Source organism: Diadema antillarum, unplaced genomic scaffold (genome assembly GCF_040938485.1).
Source record: "Diadema antillarum isolate AM-2024a unplaced genomic scaffold, OU_Dant_1.0 seq00000235_RagTag, whole genome shotgun sequence".
Taxonomy (NCBI): domain Eukaryota; kingdom Metazoa; phylum Echinodermata; class Echinoidea; order Diadematoida; family Diadematidae; genus Diadema; species Diadema antillarum.
In genome coordinates this window covers 558,118-584,980 of record NW_027271284.1, presented here as the reverse complement: position 1 = coordinate 584,980, position 26,863 = coordinate 558,118, and the positions used below count along the sequence as shown (strand labels likewise).

Sequence of the window (26,863 nt, the reverse complement as noted above, 5' to 3'; positions counted from 1 at the left end):
TAGAATTCAAATCCAACTGGTAATGGCACATGCCAGTCCTACATTACACCTAATGTGGTAGTCATGATCCATTCATAACCTCAAAGTGGGAAGATATGTGCCCTTCCAACTCTCAGATTGTCGTGTCACTCACATTTGAAAATGACCAGGTGTATTTCACTTTAAAGGTCCATGATTGGAAGTGTGTATTCCACTTTAGAGGTCCATGATTGGAAGGTGTATTTCACTTTAGAGGTCCATGATCGGAAGGTGTATTCTACTTCAGAGGTCCATGATTGGAAGGTGTATTCCACTTCAGATCTCCATGAATTCCAGGTGTATTTCACTTTAAAGGTCCGTGATTGGAAGTGTGTATTCCACTTTAGAGGTCCATGATTGGAAGTGTGTATTCCACTTTAGAGGTTCATGATTGGAAGGTGTATTACACTTTAGAGGTCCATGATTGGAAGGTGTATTTCACTTTAGAGGTCCATGATTTGAAGGTGTATTCTACTTCAGAGGTCCATGATTGGAAGGTGTATTCCACTTCAGATCTCCATGAATTCCAGGTGTATTTCACTTTAAAGGTCCATGATTGGAAGTGTGTATTCCACTTTAGAGGTCCATGATTGGAAGTGTGTATTCCACTTTAGAGGTTCATGATTGGAAGGTGTATTACACTTTAGAGGTCCATGATTGGAAGGTGTATTTCACTTTAGAGGTCCATGATTTGAAGGTGTATTCTACTTCAGAGGTCCATGATTGGAAGGTGTATTCCACTTCAGATCTCCATGAATTCCAAGTGTATTGCACTTTAAAGGTCCATGATTGGAAGGTGTATTTCACCTTAAGGTCCATGATTGGAAGGTGTATTCCAACAGATTTTTGTCTTGTTCAGTATTCATGGTTAGAAACTGAACTTGACAAGCAGGTTGGCCTTGTTCCATAACTTATAGGTGAGGTTTTATGTGATCACCAAGCTCATTGCGATCGTCCGGCGTCCGTCGTCCGTCGTGCGTAAACTTTTTACATTTTCATCTTCTTCTTGAAAACTCCATGACGGATTTTCACCAAACTTGGTAGGTAGCATCCCTAGGGGGATAGGATCTCAATTTGCTCAAATGGGCACCATGCCCCCCCCCCCCCGGGGGGGGGGGGGGGCATGGCATCCCAAAGTAAGAGATCTTTACAAATCTTCTCTCAAACCTTAAATGATAGGCTAAGTTAGTGCTATGAGTAAATACAGTGGTGACTGTAGTTTCAAACTTGTTCCTGGCAGAGTGGGCAATGGACCAAGGGGGGGGGGGGGGTAGAAAATGAGGGCAAATTTTCACATTTTTATCTTCTTCTTGAAAATGCATTGTCACATTTTCATCAAACTTGGCAGGGATTGTCGCTAGGGTGATGATCTGTGCAAATGGGCACCCTTCCCTAATAGGGGGACCCAAGGGGCACAATACTTGCAGGGGGGGGGGGGGGGAGGAGGACAAAGCCCTCAAATTAAGAGATCTACACAAATCTTCTTCTCTAGAATCAGGAGGGATAAGCTATACAGTTAGTGCTATGAGTAAGTAGAATGGCAACTGTAGTTCAAGTTTGTTCATGGCAGATCCACGGGTGGGTGGTGGAGTTGTTCAAGTTTGGACCCACTGTGCTCATTTTCATCTTTTTCTTGCAATGCCTGGTCAGATTTTCACCAAACCTGCAAGGTGTTATCACTAGAGTGTAAAAAATATTGTCCTACAAATGGTCATAAATTCCCACTTGGGGGGGGGGGGGGGGGAGAGAGACAAAGCCCCCAAATTATAGAATCTTCTGTAGAACCAGAAGTGATAAGTTAACATACTGCCATAAATAAGTGGATTGATGAAGTCATGTGTGTGTGTGTGGGGGGGGGGGGGGGGGGGGAGTGGTGACTGATTTAAGGCCTAATTTTCACATTTTCTTTTTCTTGAAAACATGTCAAATCACTAGGGTGACAACATAAATCATATTTCATATAAGGACTCCAGAACCCCATGATTAGATAATCTTAAAAAAAGAGATCTTGTTTAAAACCAGAAGTATTCAGAGTAAATATGTTAGTGACTGTACTTTCACGGTTATGTATGGTAGATCCTGTTGTCAGGCTGGAACCGAATTGGGGCCAGTTTTTAATATTTTTTTTTTCTTGAAACTGTATAATCAGAATTTCTAAATACAGTACGTGTACTTGGCAGGTTTCTATCAGTGTGATAAAATATACAAATGGACACCATGCCCCCTGGACCCCTCAAAGCTGTCCCCACCCCCGAAGTTTGCTATTTTCTCAGGTAGTAGTCTGCAAGAATGCGTGGAAGGTGAATTGCGATACTCGGGTGGGCGCAAGAACCCCTGGGTCTCTTGTTTTTGTTTTTGTTTTTGTTTTGTTCAGTGGATGACATACCCCAGCTAGAAAGGGGAATTACATCAAGTGGGTTGCTGTGTATGCTCACTTGATCATTTTAACCAAGCAGGGCTGTCCTTATCTACTTTCTGTCCACTGGTAGATAGTAAATTACTACTCTTTTAAGTTGTTAATGTATGTTATCCCTGTCTCCCGAGTTTCTCCATAGTTATACATGAAAATTTCACTACCTTGTAATATCAATTGATTTTACCTATTTCATTTTCCTTATAGGACTGTTTCAGCAGGGACAGAACTACTTTATGATTATGGCTTTCCTAAGGGCAAAGAGCCTTGGAACCAGATGTGTGTGACACAGGCACAGTCACAGCCTACATGTGAATCTAAACATCCAGACTATGTAGTAAAGTCCTCAGACCAGAAGAATGACTTAGTTACGGAAAAGGAGGATGAATTAGAAGAGTCACAGAAGCCGGTGCCACATGTGTTAGAGGGACAAACACAGTCACAGTCTGCATGTGAATCTAAACATCCAAACTATGTTCGCAAGTCCCCGGAAAAGAAGAATGAACAGGTGTCTCAACAGTCTTGTGTGTCATCGTCACAAGTACAGCATGCATGTGTATCCAAACATTCAGATAATGACTCAGACTGTGTTCCCGAGTCTTTAGATGAGGAGAGTGGATTAGAAGAGTCACAGAAGCAGGTGCCACATGTGTTAGAGGGACAATCACAGTCACAGTCTGTATGTGAATCTAATCATCCAAACTATGTTCGCAAGTCCTCAGAAAAGAAGACGACGGTGTCTCAGTCTCGTGTATCATCGTCACAAGTACAACATGCATGTGAATCCAAACATTCAGATAATGATCCAGACTATGTTCCTGAGTCTTCAGATGATGAGAATGGATTTGGTACGGATGAGGATAATGAATTGAAAGGGCCATGGAGACGAGTGTCACAGACGCAATTGCAGCATGCATGTGAATCTGAAGTTTCAGATAATGATCCAGACTATGTTCCTGAGTCCTCAGATGAGGAGAGTAGATTAGAAGATTCACAAAAACAGGTGTCACATGTGTTAGACTTAGAGGCACAATCACAGTCTGTATGTGAATCTAAAGCTCCAAACTATGTTCACAAGTCCTCAGAAAAGAAGGAGAAAAAGGTGTCTCAGTCTCAGCTATCATCGTCGCAAGTACAGCATGCATGTGAATCCAAACATTCAGATAGTGATCCAGACTATGTTCCTGAGTCCCTAGATGAGGAGAGTGGATTAGAAGATTCACAAACACAGGTGTCACATGTGTTAGAGGGACAATCACAGTCACAGTCTGTATGTGAATCTAAAGCTCCAAACTATATTCGCAAGTTCCCGGAAAAGAAGAATGAACAGGTGTCTCAACAGTCTTATTGTGTTTCATCGTCACAAGTACAGCATGCATGCGTATCCAAACATTCAGATAATGACTCAGACTGTGTTCCTGAGTCCTTAGATGAGGAGAGTGGATTAGAAGAGTCACAAAAACAGGTGCCACATGTGTTAGAGGGACAATCACAGTCACAGTCTGTATGTGAATCTAAACATCCAAACTATGTTCGCAAGTCCTCAGAAAAGAAGACGACGGTGTCTCAGTCTCGTGTATCATCGTCACAAGTACAACATGCATGTGAATCCAAACATTCCGATAATGATCCAGACTATGTTCCTGAGTCTTCAGATGACGAGAATGGATTTGGTACGGATGAGGATAATGAATTGAAAGGGCCATGGAGACGTGTGTCACAGACGCAATTGCAGCATGCATGCGAATCTGAAGATTCAGATAATGATCCAGACTATGTTCCTGAGTCCTCAGATGAGGGGGATGAATTTGGAATTGATGCCAGAACTTTGACATCAGCAGAGAAACCCATGGGTGAAACTCATGAAGATGTACCAGTTTGTGATACCACCTCCTCCTCTTCCTCCTCCAAAATAACTGTGAATTCGACAGGAAATGGGAAAAATCGAAGTTGGGAAAAGTCTCAATACTGTCAATTCTGCCTGCGCCCTCAGAAAAAACTTCCCCGTCACCTGGCTACAATGCATGAAGAAGAAAGTGAAGTGCAGAAGTGGCTTGGGACAACTGAAAAGAAAGAAAAATCTAAGTTGCTAACACGCATGAGGAATTATGGTAACTATCTGCACAACTGTGAAGTCCTAAAGAAAGGGAGTGGTGAACTTATTGTTGTGTATCGTCCTGGAAGTAAAGGTGATCCAAAAGATTACTTACCATGTCCCAGATGTTATGGTTTTATGGTTAAAACCGACCTGTGGAAACACAAGTGCTGTGAGAAATCAGAAGATGAAGATGATGATGAATCTGCACCTCCAACGAAAAAGAAGAGAAAGTTTAATAACCACATACGTGTAGCAAGACAGATGATCCCTAGTCTCTCCTCAAGCAGTAAGAGGACACATGAAATTCTGTCACATATGAAGTCAAGCTCAGTTTCCAGAATTGTCACATCAGACAGACTGATAATAGCATTTGCTGAACTATTGACCGAGAAGCATGGTCATAATAAAGATCAAGATGACTATATAAGACAAAGGTGTAGAGAGATTGCAAGAATGTTGGAGCAGTACCGCAGAATGACAGGGAAAGCAGATGCTGAGCTTGCAAGCGTTCTTTGTGGTGAAGAATTCATGGGAGTTGTTGGTGCTACAAAGCTTGCAGCAAAATTCAAGGAGGAAACTCAGCTATTCGGCATCCCAAGTCTTGCCTTGAAGATTGGACATAGTGTGAAAGCATGCTGTGATCTTCTTCGAGGGCAGAGTTTGATGAAGAGTGATAGAACTGTTGAAAAGAAGTGCAAGGCATTTCTTCACTTGTACAATCTACACTGGGCAGGGAAAATCAGTCACCATGCCTTGCGGAGTCTTGAAGAAGAGAGAAGAAACAATCCTCAACTACTTCCTTTGACAGATGACGTTGTCAAGTTTTCATCGTATCTGAAGGACGAGGTGCACAAAGCCAAGGTTGAGTTGGAGAAGGAAACAGACCCCAAGAAGATCCCAGATGCATGGCGTAATCTTGCGGAAGTAGCACTAAGCCAGGTTGTGGTTTTCAATCGCAAGAGGCCTGGAGAAATATCCAAAATGAGAGTTGCAGATTACAAAAAGATGACACATGGAGAAGGACATATCCTAGATGGAGCCCTATCACAGTGGGAGAGGGCACTGTGTCGTGCTCTGTGGAGAGTGGAGATTGTTGGCAAGTGCTCTCGTACTGTTGCAGTACTTTTTACTGATGGGATGAAGAGTGCATTGGATGTACTGAACAACAAGAGAAGCGAAGCAAATGTCATGGATAGCAACATTTATTTGTTTGCAGCACCTGAGAGTGATGGTACCCATATGCGAGCATGTGATACAATTCGCAAGCATTCCAGCGAGTGTGATGCACAGGAACCCACATTGCTAAGAGCTACACGGCTCCGAAAGCAAATTGCCACTGTTTCTCAAATCATGAATCTCCAGGACAATGAATTGGACATTCTCGCACGGTTCATGGGACACGATGTAAGAACGCATCGTGAGTACTATCGATTGCCTGAGTCAGCTATCCAAGTAGCAAAAGTCTCGAAGGTACTTCTGCTGATGGAAAAAGGAGACATGCAGAGTCTTGCTGGCAGAGGGCTAGATGAAATACAAGTGCAACCCGATGAAGGTATGTCACTTCTCTTGAAGCATGAAAAGAATATTATTGTCACTCTGATATTTACTTTTTCAGATATGACATAATCAGTACCCCGGTGTACCAACTAAAATGTGCCATTTTGTTGATTTTTTTTTTCTTCAAGAGCTGTACCCTGGGTTACAAATCTGTATTTTTTTTCTTGGGGCTTATTGTTGAAAGGCCGTTTTGGGACAAATGTGACCCTGCACCTCAAAACAAAAAAACAGTCGCCAGACATGAATTTTTACTTAAAGGGACTGTGCAGTGCTGGTTGAGGTGAGGGATTCATGTTTTGAACATTCCTAAGTGAGATAATGAGAAACCTCATACGAAATATGAAAGAGCATGTAATTTTAAGAAGGATTCAACGTTTATTTGATGAAAATTGGTTTTCAAATGGCTGAGATATCAAAAAAAGTGATAATAATAAAAGGCGACATGCCACAACTTTATTAGGTTCTCTTTGTTTCACCTTGTTTTTGGATATCTCAGCCATTTCAAAACGGATTTTCATCAAATAAACTTTTGATACCCCTTAGAATCGAATGTTCTTTGACGTCTCATAGAGTGGTTTCTGAATATCTCGCATAACGTTAAAAGCTAAATCCTCGCCTCGACCAGAACTGTACACACCCTTTAAGACCATATTCTGAAAGAGCAGACCGTAAGCTTTAAAATGATCTATAACTCAAATCAAATGGACTCTCCTAACCTATCTTAATATTGGAAAGAAAGCACAAACTCAGGAAAAGTGTGAACTGAGAAAAGAGGCTCTGAAGTACAGTCTGTGTCTATTCAAGCGCTTAATCTTTACCAAACCGTGCTGGCTGTGCGATGAATGGGACAAAAAACAGGAAGTAAACCACCAGAGTAACAACAATGAAGGGATTATTAGATTAAACTGAAATTAAGCATGCCTCATTAACACATTCTGTTCATAATTAATGCCAACTTTCAAAGCAGTAGCACTATCCTTTCAAAGGTTATTAAAGTTGAAAGTGGAGAGTGCGGACAAGGTTTTTCAGAAATGAAGAAATGATTCTAAAGACACACCTAATCACACTATTCTACCAAACATGTTCGAGACAAACTGCTAAAAAACACACTTTCCTGCCCATTTTATGATACCAAATTTTAGCGTAATGTAAAAGAAGACCCGCTCTTTCAGAAAATATGAAAGAGTCAAGTTCGGCTAGGTTGACCCATTTCACTTATTTTCAGTCCTCGTGCAAAATCAGTGTGTGCGACTTTATGTTCGTTTTGAGGTGCACGGTCACAGATAAACACTGATTATTGGGCGTAAATGTAGGTAGCATATATGCACAAGCTAGCTTGAATGCATACTGCAGTGGAACAATTGTAACTATAGTGCCGCTGTGCACTAGCACTCTCCTGTTGTACTTCAGGTGGACAAAATATTGTGCAACACAATGCTGTAAACCAAGGTACAATAGTACCCCAGGGTATTTTGTGGTGCATCATATATGACTTGATTTTTATTCTTTCCAGGTCTTCAGATAAAATTAAAAAATGTACCTATAATCACTAATTCGGTATATTCTAAATGCTTGAAATCCAATTGAAACAAAACATTGTCAGTATATTTGGATGTAATTACACTCAGTATAACCTCTATACTTTTGTGCACTCTCAAAAGTGGACAAAAATAGTCAGCCTCACATTCAAAAATCAATTTATCACTAGCCTTTAGCCAAGGCAGTCAATGCTGCTATTTTACTAAAATGTGCTTGGATCCAAAGAGTATAAGACTAACTGCACGACAACTGTGATCTGTAACCGAGGTGTAGCAGCACCTCCCCCTTCACCAACTTGATTTGTTGTAATTAGATGTAAAGTAGCTCACCAAGAGTGCCAGCCCAACAACTCCTTCAATCCAATGCACCAGTCAGAGTTCGGGATGTCTTAAAAGTTACAAGTTCATGTTTTCAAAACTTTTCATACAGATTCACATGTTCATCTTCACATGCAATACAATGATACGATCAGGAGATTGTGCGAAGTACTGTATGTAGTGTTGAAAGACAAAAAATATAGGCAGAAATTGTACGATAACTCTACTGTTCTGAGATAATATGATAATTAGATAGACTTGATTTATTTTCATCACAAATCCAATTGGCCATAATGGTCAGTAGATGATGCTGTAATTTGCATCTCAATATATATATTCAAATATTTAGTGAATTGTGCAAGTTAGCCCAGGCCTCACCGCTGATGCGGCTCAATCCATGGATCACAGTTGTAAATGCATGGCGCTGTAGTCTGTGTCAATTCTCCGCAGAGATGATAGCAGCAAGAGGCCTTGTCCAAAAGGCTAAGTAATCACTTAAGTCGAAGGCCTGAAGCAGTTCCTGCATTCATTTTGTCTTCTGTTCTTTTTTTTTTTAGATATATTTTAGCCAAATTAATTCTGTGTCCAAGCTTTTTCTTCAACCCAAAGAGATTCAACTTACGGCAAGGTTGATTGTAAATGAACAAGAATCATAAAAATGCAAATTTTGATAATTTTCATTTATGTTAGTTTGCTGCCAGGGAAATAGCTCTACTTCAAATGTGGGTGGGGACTAATGAGAAATAACAGATGGTTTATGTTTTACATGTGTGTATGTAGTATGGGAACAACTATTATAAAATGATGAATACATTACATACAATGTTACTTTTATACTGTAAAGTGCATGCACAGCATTATTTGTAGGTGGGTCAAGGGTAGCTAGGTATGCATGAAAAAAATCATTTAAGATTGCAGTTTCAGCTGAATTAAAAAATTGACCATATTTGTATCATAAAGCAGTACAATGTGTTGGAGAGTCCTTGAGTCAGGCAAATTAGCCAATCTATTGTCAAGTCTGCCCCGAGTGATGGTGGTATTCAGGATGAACTTGTAACACAGGGAATTCATGACACACAGTCATGCATGTTTTTCCCAAGAGTACCAGTGAATTGACAACATTGATGAGCTGATTTTCTTTACAGTGTGTCCCAGAAAAAAGGAAACATGTTTTTATTAGTGAAATGTCTTCATTGCCAATTATGTTTAGATCAAACTATATACTTCATTGGCAAGGGCAATATCTCTTCTTTTGATTCCAAACACGTGATGATATCTCAGTGCATGACTGCTACGAAAAATTTTAAACTCAAGTATGTCAAAATAAATTTACGCAGAATAGTGGCATTGTGTGCATGGTTATTACTGAGTTCAGGCATACATGTAGTAATTCGTGTCAGAATAAAATCTAAGGAGAAAAAAAACAAACATTACAAAAGCGACAAAAGATCTGATGAATGTCTTTTCAACACATCCTTTTATTCTGAAATGTGGCAGATCCCTTTCAGTGCCGTTACACCCTTATTTACCTATTCTGCACAAATCAATTTTCTCATCACAATTTCAAATAGCTTATGCTTGGTTATGCATGGCCATTACATTTTATTTCTGGAGTCATAAGAAAAAGGATAAAATCAATTTTTTGACAATGTAATTTTCTTTTTATGAATTATCATGAATTACTGAAACAATTCTTTGGGTTTCTGTCTTTTGGGGACCCACTGTACATACTCTTTGTGCAGAATACATCACTGACTCAAAGACGGATTCTGAATCTGAGGATGATGATAATGAATCACCAAGCATGCAGAAGTCAAAAACCAGAGGTGAGTAAATGCAGGGACAATGTAGTAATGGCAAGGTAGACCATACTGATAACAAACCTCAACTTCTTGCCAGACTGTTACAGTTTTCTGATACAGTGGATTTCCGTTATTAAGAATAATGATGAAACAAAATCATGTTCTAAACTTCTAACCAAGGGATTTTTCCGGACCCAATGAAACTCCTTTGTATGTTGTTGCCTTTGATGTCCTGATATAGCATAATTCAGGAGCTTTCCTGATATTCATATTGTATACTCCATTATTTTCATGTACAGATATTTTCGCTGTTTTGGCAAGGTGCGGAAATTCGTGAGGGTGATGTACTATACATGGACATCAATTGAAATGGAAATTTTCAGGAGGGTTTGACTTGTGAAATTTGCATGAATTAACCATAGCAAAAATTTCAGCTCTTGCAGTAACAAAATTTCAGTATACAGTTGGGGCCAAAAGTTTACATACACCTTGTGTAAAATTAATTGATTTAATTTTTCACACCTTTACACATGCTTGCTTACATTTATTGTGATATAGATAGGTAAATTCATGAAGAATTTTTTCATCAACATTATTTAGTGAAGTATGTATGGTTGATATATCGCTCAATTTGCATAAATTCAATGGGATCAAAAGTTTACATACACTGACCATAATACTTGGTAATGCTGCTTGTAGTTTGTTTCATTTTCATGTTTTGCTTGATTTAGCGGTCAAGAAGCTTCTTTCATACCTCTTCTAGGATTTAAAAAAAAATCTATTTCAAAGTAGATTTTGATTCTGTTTGTTTTATCTGATAGGGCTTGGAAAAGGCTTCAAAACTTCTACACAGAACAGTGAAATTCATTAATTATGCAGATTTATGCAAATGTATTTAAAAATCAGTGAAAAATGTCACCTTTCCTCTATTCAGAAATCACAACATATCTGCACTTCCGGCAGGGACCCTTATGTATATTACGCAGCACATAATTTACTTTCTGCTTGTTCTCTATGACATCATGTGACCTTTAAGTTTGTGTCCATTGGCCCCCTATACAAATAATTTCAGTAGGTTAGTCCAAGACAAATCAAACATGATATGTGATGGCCCAGAAAAAGCAGAATGGCAAAGTATCTGCTCCTTCTTTTGCTGAAGATTTAATCTTTTGGAAAGTATAGGTAAATCCCGTTATCAGAAGTTGTTTATAACGAATGACCGCTTACAATGAAGCCATTTACAAGACCCGATTTTCTGCATGTACAAACCAATGGCACAGCAATTCCCATAAAACGAAGTCACTTTTAACGAATTTTCGCTTATAGCAAACTGGTTTCTCAGTCCTGTATCTACATATACTTCTATCTAGAGTTCGCTTACAGCAAAGCCGTAAATTTTAAGTCCGCAAAAGCTGCAGCTCACTCCATCTCTCTGATTAGACGCTGTGCTCCTTATCACGCGAGCGCTCGAAGCCGTCTGAGCTGCACAGATGCACGCAGCGAGGGCAGCTAATTAACTAGGTGCAATTACTGTCTGTCGTAAGTAGCGTATTAAGGTGCTAGGCTGGACGGTCATGAATACGCATTAGTATAGACGTCAATCACAGACGTGTATTGTACTTTGATGTCTTAAAAAACTTCAATTTACTCACGAAATAAACCTCAATCCCACTTATAAAACACAAAAAAAATGGTGAAAATAATATCAATACTCTGATCAGGTTTCGAACCCGTTTCGAACCCACACAGCCCTTCGTGTCGAGTCTCTGACTCTGAGCCCAACCCACTGAGCTATGCAAGATTTGCTGCCATGCTTGGGTTGTTTTGGATTCTTTGTGTTTTGTGTATCCCACGCGGAACTAATGCATTCGTGTTTTGGTGTGAGTGTTGTATGCAATGCATGCAACCGACGGATTCGTGACATCATCGTGTAATGTTTATTCACGACCGTCCAGCCTACGGTGTAGCACCTTAATAAGCTATTAAGGTGCTAGGCTGGACGGTTATGAATATGCATTAGTACTGACGTCAGTCATGATCAAGATTTATGCTGCATTATTTTTGAGAAGTTTTTGTTTTCAGTTATTGAATACTTTCCTTCAAAAAATAAATGTCTTTGACATAACAGGTTATCATGTATTGTGAGCACTTTCAGCATCAGTTTGCTGAAATAGACTGTGATGCATGGTGCTTGGTGGACATTCGTGTTGTGCATGTATCACATATAACATATAACGTTTAGCGGGTTTGTACATATAGTATTTGCACACGACATATGAACTTCTCTTAACGAAGTGATTTTTGTGGTCCCCAGCAATTCATTATAACGGGATTTGCCTGTATATTACCTTCTTCTGTTGGTTCTTTTATATTTTTCATCTACTTTTAATCCAATACATTCCTATATCTCTCCTTCAAACACAAGGATGCAGCAAAAACTTCTGCAAGTGCCAGGGATACATTTGCATTGCACGGCAATGCACAAATTTTTAGTTTCCTTTTGTGTTTATTTTTGCGTAGGACATGAAGTTCATAAGAAGAGATGGCGACCTCAAGCATCAAAGAGACGATGGTCTGCTGAGGAGAAAGCAGCTGTTTCAAGTCACTTTGAATTTTTTCTCCGGACAAGGCAGCTGCCAGGAAAAAAAGCAATTGATGAGCTCATGTCCAAACAGGCTCCGCACACCTTTGAAGGAAGAACTTGGAGAAACATCAAAGACTTTGTCCGTAACCAGATTAGGAAAAAGGATCCTTTTTCATTTATGCATACTTAAAGGTACACCTGAATCGATTTGATATGTACATGTGCACATACTGTACTTAAAAAAAAAAAAATACATGTTTTCACAAGTAACCTTGCCTGGACACAAATTCCAGAAGTGTTGCACAATGCCAGATCTCCCAAAAGTTAAATTTTTGATGAGAAGGCACTAGAATAAGACTCTTTTCTGGATTTTTGGTTGCCAAACCGTTCACATGGAGGCAGCCATTGAATTGTCTGCGCTTTATAAGAAATCTGTGAGGCGTAAATGCAACAATGGCTTATCTTCGCTTTTGATTCACACAAGACGTCATGAGACAATTAAGAGAGACGGTCTCGAATGACAGCAAGGACCAGCAAAATTACCTGGTTATAAGAAACTTATACAACCTGTAAGATTCAGGTACTCAGGTGATGTATGTTTGTTTAATAGCAACAAAGTTTGAGACCTACGAGAAATGCATTGAATGCATGTTTTCACTTTTTATTACCTTTTTCGTTGTTTGTTCATACCTGCCATGCATTACATTGAATTGACATGTAATCAAATATTGTGACAGTATGTTTGATTCAGTTATTTCAACCACTTAACTAGCAGTTTCTCAGTTTAAGGATACAGGGTAATTTTGCCTTCAGCAATTTTTTTTTTCTTTTATAGTTGACGAACCTTTGCTAATTGTTCAAAAGAGTGACAAATTTGAACAAAGCTGCGGCTGTTGTAGGTCCATGTTTGCATAGATGCATCTGGTTGTACAATTTAGCCAGGCAGTAATTGCGCAGCACCATATCCATGCTATGTATGTCAGTATGTGAAGAGTTTCATTGCAAAACAGCTGAACTTCATTTTGGTCAACTTGAGATACTTGAGATGTAAAGGCATAAGTTCACATTGTTACCAGTTTTGAAAAATCTGAGCTGCACTGTCTCACATGCCATCAGAAGATGACTACTGTGCTGTAATTACTCTTGTATATGAGAAACAAATAGAAATTCAAAGCTAACTTTATAGTGAGTGCAGAATTTTCATTTTTTTTTTTTTGTATCTTGGATGTTTATTCACCAACTTGAAGAGAAATAAACAGGTAAACCAGCACAGTTTTGATCATTATTAAATGATTCTAACCAATGCCTTTAAACTGCTGAAATTTAAAGGAAATATTTGATAAAATTTCAATACTTTTGATCATACATGTAGCTTCAAAAATATTATAAAATAATGTTATATAATGAGAAAGGCACTTAAGTTGTTTTGCAATAAAATTCTTTGTGTACTACTCCGATACATGTACAAGTACATGTACATGTAGCTATTTTAAAATTGCTTTCTTGGGTATAAGTAATAAATTTTTCGTCATCTGATGAATGCGATATAATGAATTCCATGAAAGGAGTTCTGAAATCAGGATTTGGATTGCATGAAGTTATGTGTATAGTTGAATATTCCGTTGATGACATAAACCTAGCTGTTTCACTTTAATTTGTTTTAATTGTACATTTTTCATCATCTGATGAATGCTTTTAAGGAGTGCCACGGAGCTCTGAAATCAGGTTATGGATAGCATGGAATTACTAAATATTAATTTATCTTGTAGTTTAAGTCTGTTGATGACATAATCCTTGCTTACAATTGTTTACTTTTTTAAAGCATTTATGTCATAGAGGGTAAATTATATTGATGATACATTCCTGTATTTTGGACGGAAGTGAAGTTGAGAAAGAGGTAAGATCATAAAATGTCATCAGGTTGTGTACAAAAGGCTAGTTCTTTAAAATTCATTTCGTATGGGATTCTGGAACCCCCATAGACTTTACACAGGGTCCACCCAGTTTCTGTATAGATTGGGTTAACATCTTATGTACTAGTAATTGATAAGAAGTTCTGAAATGCTAGTGGGAATATAACCCTCTATACTTGCATTACTGTATTCTGCTTTGAACACTTAACAGCATACATGGTTGTTTGTTTTTTTCTGTGTTACAATTGAGAAGAAAGTTTGTATAAAAGAAGAGTTGAAAGTTTACCCCATTATAGATGTCAAATCTATGTTAAACGTTATTTTAAGAACGCACATAACTCTAAAATGGCAAATGTTTGATGAGAGGGTACTAGAATAGGACTATAGGAGGCAGCCATTGAATTGCCTGTGCTTTGTTAGAAATCTGTGAGACGTAACTGCAACAATGGCTAATGTTTGCTTATTGATTAGTTTGCACAGGGCGTCATGAGACGAGAGACGGTCTCGAATGACAGCAATGGTAGCCTCCATTCATTCTTTGCAGGAACAGTTTGGTGACCTAAAATCAAGAAAAGAGACAGGTTTAATTTAGTGCCTTCTCATTAAAATATGACATACTAAAGTCATTTGTGTAGGCCCATGTAGAATGTATTTGGAGATAACAAAAATTAAGTTGCCCCAGTCTGTATATGTATGATTTCAAGTTATCTAAAACTTAACTCTTTGGGTCCCTTACTCAAAGCCATGCATACACATGAAAATAATCTCAGCAATGTTTGCAGTTGACCGGTATATAGCCATGGTCCTCCCCATGAGATTTGAATGATGTACAGTGGAACCTCTGAATAATGAGGTCGGTGGGACTATGAAAATTGCCTTGTTTTAAGAGATTTTGTTATATGTGACCTCATTAAAATGAGGTTCCACTGTATAAGAAGAAACTTGTACAACATGTAAGATATATGTACTAACATGTGTATGTATTGTTATTTATTGAGCCTTGAGAAATGCATTGAATGCATGTTTTCTTATTGTTTAATACATGCCTGCCATGCAGTGCATTGAAGTGACATTCTGTCAGTAAATATTGTGACAGTATGTTTGGTTCCACTATTTCAACCAATTTGTTGCCAGTTTTCCTGTTTAATTTTGCATTCAGAAGTTGTTTTACAGTTTACAAAGTTCATCAGCCAATTGCTGCTGTTTGCATCAATGACTCTGATTGTACAATTTACCCAGGTAGTAATTGTGCAGCACAATGTCCATGTCATTATGTACTACTCTGACATATGTAGGTATTTCACCCATAAAAGTGGTTTCTTGGGTATAAGAAGTGTATGAACATATTTTGAAGATCATGATGAAATTTGGCATGAATTAAGGCAGAGAAAATATCACCCAATGAAGTGATCAGGCCATGACGTCAATTTCAGCTACATGTAGGTCGTTTCAGCATGGGCTAATGTATCTAAATGGAACGTGGTACATGTACGTGTAATTTGGGCATTAGTTGGTCATAGGACAGGACAAAAAGCTCAACATTTTCAGTGCCTGTTATCCTTATTACTTTATATGGATGGCTTGCATTGTTGCAATCAACTTGATACATTAATGGGTACAGATCAACTAATTACATTTTAATTTGCAATTCACTTAATTGATTCATGTATGCAGGTACAGATCAGAAAATCACTTTTTAAGGCTCAGAGATTCTTGTTTTGATAAATGAACATTGTGATTTTTTGTAGTATTTCCACTACTTCTTTGTGATAGCATCTGTTAAGCTAATATATATATATATATATATATATATATATATATATATATATATATGTTATATGTTATATTGCCCTAACATGCACAAAATTTGAAAATTGGGTTGGTCAGTCGATATTTTTTTTTTTAATGTGCAGTTGTTTAAAGTAAGAGAGTCGAGTTTTCCAATATTTTTTAAAATATTCTAAATGGGGGAAAACATGGGCAGAATACAGTCAAAATGCATATAGAAGTGTTTTTTAAAGCTATTGCATACATATTTTAGCAAATTCTTTGCCCAAATCTGATATTTTCTCACTAAGGAATAAAATCCAACCCTGTGTTTTTCGTATTTTATGATCAGTCGGGTGAGGGCAACATGGCATTTTTTTTTTTTTGGGGGGGGGGGGGGGGTGGGGGCATATCCGAAGACTGATGTCATTTAGATTTCAGAAGATTGTTAGCCACAGGCTTCTTTAAAGAATACATGCTCTTACCCTTTATAGTTGGAAGCTGCTGATTCATATTGGTGTAGTTGGAAGTGTAAAGCCTCTGAGCTGCTGCTAGTCACATTGAAGCAAAATGAGTAGATTACTCATATTCTTTAGACTGGATTTAAATACCTGTGTTATAGGCACAATTTGTAACTTTGTGCAGTTGAATTTCTCTTGTCCTAGTGATTTTCAGTGTGTGTTTCATGTTTTGCATTTTCACTTTGTAGGCACAATTCCTTGTAGGCACAATTTCAATTGCAGTTGAGTTTTGTTATCTAGTTCTAGTGATTTTCATATTTTGAATTTTCTGCCAAACTACAATAGGCTGTTCTGTGTACCTTTTCCAATAAGTGGTGCCAGAAGCATTTTGTATACACTTTCACTCCCTGCCGTCTTCCATTTGAAATCATAATTTCTTACCACTACACCTCAAGAACAAAAAAAAAACAAAACAAAACAAAACAAAACTTGGTATGTCTATGTATGAGTAGAGGGTATATCAGTGAATACCTTCCTGGTGGTGAATTAGGTCCAAGGTCAGGTTTCAAAACAAAATTTACACTTCATTATACACTGTATGTTTGAACTTGATTATGAATTGGATAAATTAAACTTGGTACATACACCATAAAGGTCCTATGAAATGCAAATGCATGTTGATTTGTGTTGATCTATAATAATCTCACCATCACAAAAGATTATTTAAATATGTGCCATATATTTTATTACAATTTTTCTGTTAATTTTCTTCAGAGTACTTGGATCTGCCCACAGAAAATCATCCAAACCAAGATACTGGTTTTGACATCATCTTGTGAGAACTAAGTGATCTCTCACAATTGCATTCCACAAATACACCTTCACTACCTTCCTTTTGCAGGTGTATCGTATCATGCCATTGTCAGAGCTCACTCAGCACTAACTATGTGGCATAGCAGTATCATTCAAATGTTTACTGGCTGATGATTGACAAGTGATGGTCAAAACCAGTATCTTGGTTCTGAAAATTTTTGTGGGCAGATCCAAGAAACCTGACAAAAATTAACAGAAAAATCATGATAAGTCATATGGCACATGTTTAGGTAATCTTTTGGCCACATTAGTGATGGTTAACCATTAAGAATTACAAATCACAAGTTCAATATTTTTATGAGGCTCTGATTTTATTATATGGGGAAGTGCGGCATATCAAGAAATGATTTTCATTAAGCAGTTCATTCTGTGAGTGCAAGGTGTATTCAACTTCAGAAGTCCATGATTGGAAAGTGTATTCCACTTCAGAGTCCCATGAAATGAAGGTATACAATTTCACTTTAGAAGTCCATAGTTGGAAGGTGTACTCAACTTTAGAGGTCCATGATTGGAAGGTGTATTCCACTACAGAAGTCCATGATTTGAAGGTGTATTTCACTGTAGAGGCCCATGATTGGAAAGTGTATTCCACCTGAGAGGTCCATGATTGGAAGGTGTATTTCACTTTAGAGGTCCATGATTGGACGGTGTATTTCGCTTTAGAGGTCCATGATTGGAAGGTTTATTTCACTGTAGAGGTCCATGATTGGAAGGTGTATTCCATCTTACAGGTCCATGATTGGAAGGTGTATTTCACTTTAGAGGTCCATGATTGGAAGGTGTATTCCACCTAAGAGGTCCATGATTGGAAGGTCTATTCCACCTAAGAGGTCCATGATTGGAAGGTGTATTCCACCTTAGAGGTCCATGATTGGAAGGTGTATTTCACTTTAGAGGTCCATGATTGGAAGGTGTGTTTCACTTTAGAGGTCCATGATTGGAAGGTGTATTTCACTTTAGAGGTCCATGATTGGAAGGTGTATTCCACCTAAGAGGTCCATGATTGGAAGGTGTATTCCACCTTAGAGGTGCATGATTGGAAGGTGTATTTCACTTTAGAGGTCCTTGATTGGAAGGTGTATTTCACCTTAGAGATCCATGATTGGAAGGTGTTTTTCACTGTAGAGGTCCATGATTCGAAGGTGTATTTCACTTTAGAGGTCCATGATTGGAGGGTGCATGTATTTCACTGTAGAGGTCCATGATTGGAAGGTGTATTTCACTTTAGAGGTCCATGATTGGATGGTGTATTTCACTTTAGAGGTCCATGATTGGAAGGTGTATTTCACTTTAGAGGTCCTTGATTGGAAGGTGTATTTCACCTAAGAGGTCCATGATTGGAAGGTGTATTTCACTGTAGAGGTCCATGATTGGAAGGTGTATTCCATTTTAGAGGTCCATGATTGGAAGGTGTATTTCACTTTAGAGGTCCATGATTGGAAGGTGTATTCCACCTAAGAGGTCCATGATTGGAAGGTCTATTCCACCTAAGAGGTCCATGATTGGAAGGTGTATTTCACTTTAGAGGTCCATGATTGGAAGGTGTATTTCACTTTAAAGGTCCATGATTGGAGGGTGTATTCCACCTTAGAAGTCCATGATTGGAAGGTGTATTCCATATTAGAGGTCCATAATTGGAAGGTGTATTCCACCTTAGAGGTCCATGATTGGAAATTGTATTCAACCTTAGAAGTTCATGATTGGGAGGTGCAGAGACTCCAACTCTCCCGTTTTCGACGGGAGATCTCCCGCCGAAAACCCATTTTTGCAAAATCTCCCGTTCTCCCGCTTGAGATTTAATTTCCCCCGCCCTGGCTCTTTGTCTCCCGTTGGAAAGAATTTCTTACTTATTTCTATCGTATGTTGAAAAAATAAGCCTTAGATAGCACCAGAGAGCATCTAGAACCCTGGGAATTTAGCGCTTCGCACACATCAAGTTGGAGTCTCCCGTTTGCTAAGGGTTTCAGGCGGGAGAATCTCCAGATCAGAAGGTGCTTGGGGTTGGAGTCTCTGGAGGTGTATTCCCCTACAAAAGTCCATGATTGCAAGGGGAATTCCACCTTAGAGGTCCATGAATTTAAGGTGTATTTCACTGTAGAGGTCCATGATTGGAAGGTGTATTCTACTTCAGATGTCCATGATTGGAAGTGTGTATTCCACTTTAGAGGTCCATGATTGGAAGGTGTATTCAACTTTAGAGGTCCATGATTGGAAGGTGTATTTCACCTAAGAGGTCCATGATTGGAAGGTGTATTTCACTTTAGAGGTCCTTGATTGGAAGGTGTATATCACTTTGGAGGTCCATGATCGGAAAATGCCTGTACTTTAGAAGTCCATGATTGAAAAGTGTATTCTACTCATTTCCAGAAATCCATGATTTAAAGTAAGATAGTATCCCTTGGTTGTCCGTGTTACAACAAGGTCAGTTGAGCATATTTCATTATCCACAGTGCTTCAATAATGCATAAATTATGGACAGAAATATTGATGATTTTGATAATTACGATATAATCATAATACTGTTAATAATGGTGATGCATAAAAGTAACAATTATATTAATTGGATGTGATGTTTGAGTTTTTTTGTTTTCTAGACGTTTCCATGTCTTTGCATGTCAGGCACCGCTATAATGTCCACAGTTGAAGGTTTCTACCAGAGATGTCCATTGTTGTCAGGTTTTTATACCTAGTCCACTATTGAAGGCTTGTACCAGTACGTGTGTGTGTGTGTGTGTGTGTGTGCGTGTGTGTATGTGTGCGTGCGTGCTTGTGCGGGGAGGCTACAGTATTATATCAGCCTCAATTACGGCTGGTCTGTGGGCATTTTTTTTTGAACAACGAAGAAATAGTGCAGGGTTCGATTGATATGCATCGAATGACATTTTGCTCAGAATTCCCGTTTGCTGGCAAGGATATTCCTCTATTAGACCAGGGAGGTGGAAAGGATTCGTTGCGACAAGCATGCTAAAAGAGATAAAAATACAAGTGGCCCGTGAACATTGTTCTTATTCTGACTGCTTTTTCCTTTAAGACCCCCTACATGATACAACATCTACTAATTCGGCACCACTTCTTTTCATCAACCCCACCACCGTTAAAACTTAATCCTGGATTTACCTCTTTCACCTTCATGTCCCCAAAAATCACCGAAGTGACAATGAATGAATGCTGTATATTTGCGTGTTTTTTTTTCCTCAGCGCAGTGAATCAAGAATTAATGCGAGGGAGTGTTAGCTTCATCGCAGAGCAGCATTTAATCGACTTAAATCGTCCGATCAGCCGAGCAATCACGTGAGCTGATTCAAGATTCTTTTTTTTTTTATCGTGTAGCGTCTCTCACTTTTTAAAGTCTTTAAGGCATGAAGTAGAGACGTTTGTCTTTCACTTCACACGTGCATTTGAGATCGGAGAACTCGTGAGCCCGGGGGCGTTCCAAGATGGGGTTGATGGCGTGTGTCAGTAGTCTTTCTCTTCTGTTCTGTATGTAAATTCTTGGAGAAAGATGAGCTAGATAAGACTAATAAGATCGGCATCAAATGAAATCGTACGTTTATAGTCGCACGCAATTAAAGGGTGGCGAGGTGGCTCAGTCGGTATAGCGCGTGTCTGCCGTTCAATCGAATGGTTTGGTTTTGGGCGCGGGTTCGAATCCAAGTAATGCTGTGTCTTATCATGCCGTCCCCTGTAGCAGAGGCAAAATACTCTGTGCCTCGGTTAGGACATAATGGACGTCCCATTTGCAAGAGTCATACAACCCAAGCATACATAAAACTGGGCCCAATGGCAGACCAGCTATCAGGAACGCAATGAATACATTGTATATGGACTATCCAGCCATCTTGTCAAGTGGAAGATGGAAAGAAAGAAAGAAAGAAAGACACAAAGACACAAAGAAAGAAAGAAACAAACAAACGTGAAGAGAGGTCTTAGGAACATGTACACACACACACACACGTACACGCACGCAAACACACACAAACACGCACACACACACACACACACACACTCTCTCTCTCTCTCTTTCTATAGGCTCATAAATGTATAATCTGATACACACACGCGTTTCTATGTATGTACGGATTATATAGACAGGTAGATAAATAAATGTATAAATGTATAGATGCTTAAATAGATAGATAGATAGATAGATAGATGATATTGATATGTATTGTACGCCTTGGTAGATTTCTTTTTTGTCGATCTGTACACTGGACCCTTTCGTAGCAACAGAGATACTATAACATTTACAATATTTAAAACATATCATCTCTTTAATTGCACTCATGAATCGCAACCTATTATAGGAAAAACAAATGACATACCTTTCATGTGCAGATGCATGGAACCAGCATCCAGTCTGTTCGTCTATAATTCAAGACATCAAGTGTGCTACGCATAAACCTGGAAAGTTGGTAGTTAAACACTGCCGGTCTTGCTCATTATGATCAATTTGGGCTTCGTCATGTCGTGTCTTTCACACTGTTCGATCACAGGTGCAAATTCTTTTTGTTTTCACTCTATTTTATTTATTATGTACGTATTACCTATGTTAGGTTTTCTCTTTTTCTTTCTTGTACCAAACAAAATCTCTCTCATCCTAACGACGGCAACATTATAATCCGCAAAGTCAAAATTTCCATCAATATGCACACTGCACCAACACACTTTGCACCCACAGCAAAAAAACAAACAAAAACCAAACAAACAAAAACGTGTGCAGTTTCCCTTGGAATTATACAAAGTGGCAAATCATTATAGTGACATTTGTTTTCTGAGTTCTCCGCACCCATACTTTTTTTGTGCCACTATCACTTTAAACAATGACTTATGATCGTCTCGCCATTTGCAATAATCACATTTATTGTATCTATTTTACTAAAAGAATGGATCGAATATATCTACTTTCCCTAAACTTTGTTTATGATCTGATCATTTTGTCATGATTCATTACATTATCAGTGTCAAAATTTATTTTGAAATAAATGCAGAAAAGTATCAGCAAGCAAACAAATAAACAAACGAAAAAAATAATCACACAAAGGTTCTCAGCGTTGAACCCATCTAACAACATCTTATTATTTCCTTAATGAGGAAGATTTGACAAACTGCATGATAGAAAATCACCGGCCAGAAAATTTCATTGTCGATGGAATCACGCAACGCCTAAAGCCATCGTTGAAGATTGATCAGAGCATTTCTTTTCCGATCATGCAGGAGCAAGTAATTGACACGACAATAAAATACGCATGAGGTGCCTCTACAATTAAGTTCCAGCGTTATACAACGTTAACAATCACGTTAAAAAAGAAGACGTAACTCTATCATGTCACGAATGTGGCACGACAACAAGGAATATTCAACTGTAAGAATCCGATAAGCCTCTAGTTAAGGTACTTTACAAGTAATTGAGTCATGTAACAGGACATAAAGAAAACATATAGAACACACACACAACGCACACACACACATACACGCACACACCAACACACACACACACACACACACACACCAACACACACACAAAATTCCTCTTACAGAAGATAGACTGTCTTTATACCTCACACATGGCGTCGACTGCGGCAAGATCGATATCAAAAGCAAAACGTTCTGTTTTTTTGGGTCGAAGTGCGAGCCCTACATTTCTTCCCTTGTTTATCACTCGTAAGTTATAAATAGATACCAGATTCGAATACAATCGCAAATCATGTCCCCGCCAAAGCATGAGATGGCATAAGCTATTACAGTTTGTCATTTTGTAAATTACATTTATCTTCTTATTCTTTCTTTTTGAAAGTGGGAATTGGAAGGAATTGTACGCAAGAAGGGTTAATGCCTTCGACGAGGGAGATGAATCTATGAATTCGGAATTTCTTTCTGTTTACTGGGGCAGCGTGCGCATCATACAGGTCAGGAGCGATATTGCGTGATCGATCGCTACAAAGCTCACAGGGGAATCCGCTAAAGGTTCACCAGGCATACAGGGCCCGTAGTTCGGATTGACCCCATTGCTCTTTGCTCACCTAGACGACCATCGCACGAGTGTTTACACACTTCCTGCTCCGTTGCCGAATCGAGGAGGATAATATTCCTCATTTTTCTTCAATCCTTATTTTCTAAAGAGATGATGAAGGAAAGGAGACAAGAAAAGAGAAGGAGGTGGGGGAGGTCCCTAAAGTACGACTCACTAAAGGGCCAGTCAGGGGCATGGATGGCCTCCATACACACATCATGCGAATCAGGAACGATCCATGCGGGTTTTAACCATACCCCCTCACAGCAGGGGGGTGAGTCTCACCTCCCTGCTCACAGTATAGGTTGTGGCGTGAGTGTAGAGAGATACGCCCGTGCAAGGGCGCCAATTTAGCTCCGTCAACAGCAATGTGCCGCTTTCCATGCCGCCTGTACTCTCTCATTGTTCGAGAGTTTCGACATGGGCCTCACGCGCAGAAGTGGACGGACGCTCTTCATAACAACAATTCCTCTTTTGTCTTTATTAAGACCTGTAGGATAGCTAGGCTGAGTAAAGATTACTGCATCCACCTTTCATACCCGTTTTCTTATCACTCTATGTGTTTAAAATGAGGTCTTTGACCGAGATAAGGCTTTTCGAGACTCATAATTATTATGGTGACCCTTTCCGCGGTTTTACAAGCGCTGAAATCGATCCTCGCTGGTCAGAATCATTTACATCCTTCTCTTCTCGGTATTTACAGCTGTACTCTTATTCGAATATGTCTCAGTGTGGCTTGACTTGAAGTTGATCAATCCCAGGACAAGTAATGTACAAAGCGTGATTCGTCGTGCGTTGTTCATCTTACAAAAAAGGGGGTGAGACATTCAAAATAATAGACTTAAATTAGATCATGCTTAAAGAAATAATACCCAACTATGTGTGAATTGAATAAATGCAGCAATATTAGTAGAGTACATTATTGAAGTTTGAGGAAAATCGGACAAGGGTAACCATTTCTGAAAGAGGTATTTCAAGTGCTCTTTAAAACAAATAACCTTAGTAAAATGGAAATATCTTGAATTCTTTGCAAACTTATTATACTTTCTTGATATTCTTGTCCTGCATTGACGTCACGAAGTAATGTTGTCTTCTCATCCAGCAATGGAGGCACCGTATAAAAATTCATAACTTTTGAAGGGATTGCCCGTACTTCTGCAAACTTCACTGATGTGTTCTACTCGTATTGCTGCATTCACTCATTTCACAAACATAATCACGGGTCATCATTCCGTTTGATATAATGCGATGTGAATAGCTTGCTCGGTGGGTAAGCCTCCATCTTAATCTTTGTCTAATCATCAGCGCAAAGTTTCTTCTGTTTCTCCTTAACTGAAAAATAATATCAGGAGGAGCATTAAACAAGCCTGGAATCGAAGTTTAAGGGTTTATGCATTCTTGCACAAGATTTTCACGTTTAAGACACTTACTTGTACACCTGCAAAGTGTTGTGTGTGCTTCCGTACATACATAACCGGAAGTTCGTTGGAAAGTTCTTTTTGTTGTTGGTTTCACGATTTTCATTTTTTTTCTCCACACCAGCCGTATACGACTTTTCAAGGTCTCAACGTGGGATTGTATCATATTTATTTAAAAGACTGGCTCAACGCCTACTCACGGAAAGGAGTCTTGGTACTGCGTCTTGAGGACTGGCATGAAGACCAGGTGGCCGTGTTTAGACAAATCGTGGAGTTCCTGGGAATACGTAAGTAGCCAGTATGAAAGAGAGATGAAATATATATATATATATATATATATATATATATATATATATATATATGTGTGTGTGTGTGTGTGTATAACGAAGAATCAAGAAATAAACTAGTAATGCATTATTTCGCCAATAAAGAATGAGTTTATTGTACTCAAATCTTCGTTGGCCTCCACCTTCTTCAGGAGTCTCGACGGGAAGACTCCTAAAGAAGGTGGAGGCCACCGAAAATTTGAGTATAATAAACTCATTCTTTATTGGCGAAATAATGCATTACACGTGTACTAGTTTATTTCTTGATTCTTCGTTATATTGGAGCCAATACGTGAATTCGAAATATATATGTATATATATATATATATATATATATACACGTATATATACTTTTAATGTGTCAAGTCTCCATGAAGAAGCAGCCACTCAGACAGCGACATTGCAGGTGCCTTTGAAACGTTATTTCAACAAAGATTCAAGTTCTAAAGACATCTCATTATATTTATGCAACCGTCACACCACTGTCCTAGAATTGAGCGATGATGGACACACAATAAAGGAAATGTTAAGATTCGGCTCTGATCGTATAAACCTACATTGTAGGGCCATTCGTGAGGGCATCTTAAGCAACCGTATGACGGCCAGTGGAGTTTCTCAGGCTCCAGCAGCAAGATCGTGAGGGGTGGCATATATCTTCGTGTAGCCGTCGTATTTCCTTCGTGTTTCCTTCGGGTAAACTTCTTGCTAAATATTTGCTTCTTCGTCCTGCCCTCATGTGTGGTTCCTGTGCCATCGTGGGACCTTCTTTAGGCATCTTACTTGTTTGGCTGTTGATCGGCTTTTGACCGATTTCATTGCCAACTTCGCACATGAAATTGAGAATTCCATATTATTCGTATTGTCATCTTGTGGTAATTTCGGGACAGCGTGACGCCACCTTAAAGAAGAACAAATATCTTTTTTTTTCACAGATATCTTACTGATCCAATTGTCGCGAATTGGTTGGAAGGCCAAAGGTATTCCACACACACGCCGTTATACAGCATCCATAGCTCTGTAATCTATACGACCATTTTTAGGAATTACGTATTCCTATTCCTAGCTAACCCTTTGCGTGCTTTGAGTGACGATTGGTACAGAAAACCTTGATAGACGTTTCTAGACTATACTGTCCAAAGTTCCTGGCAGTGAAAGGATTAAGAAACCCTACTGCGCTGCTGTACCTATCGTTTACACACTTCAGTGTGCCAGTGTACAAAACATCCAGCGTCTACCATCACCTATTAATGAGTGCACGTCATAATGCCAGTTATTTTGCTTCCGTTCTCAGGACCTCTGACAGCAACGGAGGAACACAAACTTCTTGGGACGAGATGGACCCAAATCAGTCAAAAGACGGCGCGGGAGGACACGCGACAAGCCCTGAATGCCTTCCACGAGCCATTCAACAAGGAACTGGAGAAACTTCTCGAAGATCCGAAGTTTCGCTATGACTGAGCGTTAACAATATACTCTGAGGACTCTGTTACGTTCAACTGTGATGATTGACAGTTTAATTACTTGTTTCATGGTGCTCTTGTATTATCACAATTTTGTTTTGTCTTACGTAGAACTCGAACTATCATGGGAACAGATAAACCAGGTTAACGCTGACGTGCTTTTGAATATACAACAACCTTTTCTTCAAGCCATGCCAGCTGGAGAACAGTTTTTATAGTAACACACCCTGAAAATAATCTTGTGGTGTGCTGTGGAAGCTAATGTGACGATTGGGTAGTTTGATTTTTCCCACCTACACTCCAGCTG

The 26,863-nt window shown here is 38.9% G+C and overlaps 1 protein-coding gene across 1 annotated transcript in view; it reads left to right on the top strand.

Annotated features, from left to right (window-relative positions):
- LOC139729379 (carbohydrate sulfotransferase 15-like) overlaps window positions 1-26,554 on the top strand; it is a 57,036-nt gene extending 30,482 nt beyond the window's left edge. Inside the window, exons 6-7 of the mRNA XM_071640306.1 lie at window positions 24,895-25,057; window positions 26,388-26,554. Coding sequence (XP_071496407.1) covers window positions 24,895-25,057; window positions 26,388-26,554 — 330 coding nt within the window. The remainder of the gene's footprint in view (window positions 1-24,894; window positions 25,058-26,387) is intronic.
- Window positions 26,555-26,863: the final 309 nt, after the last annotated feature.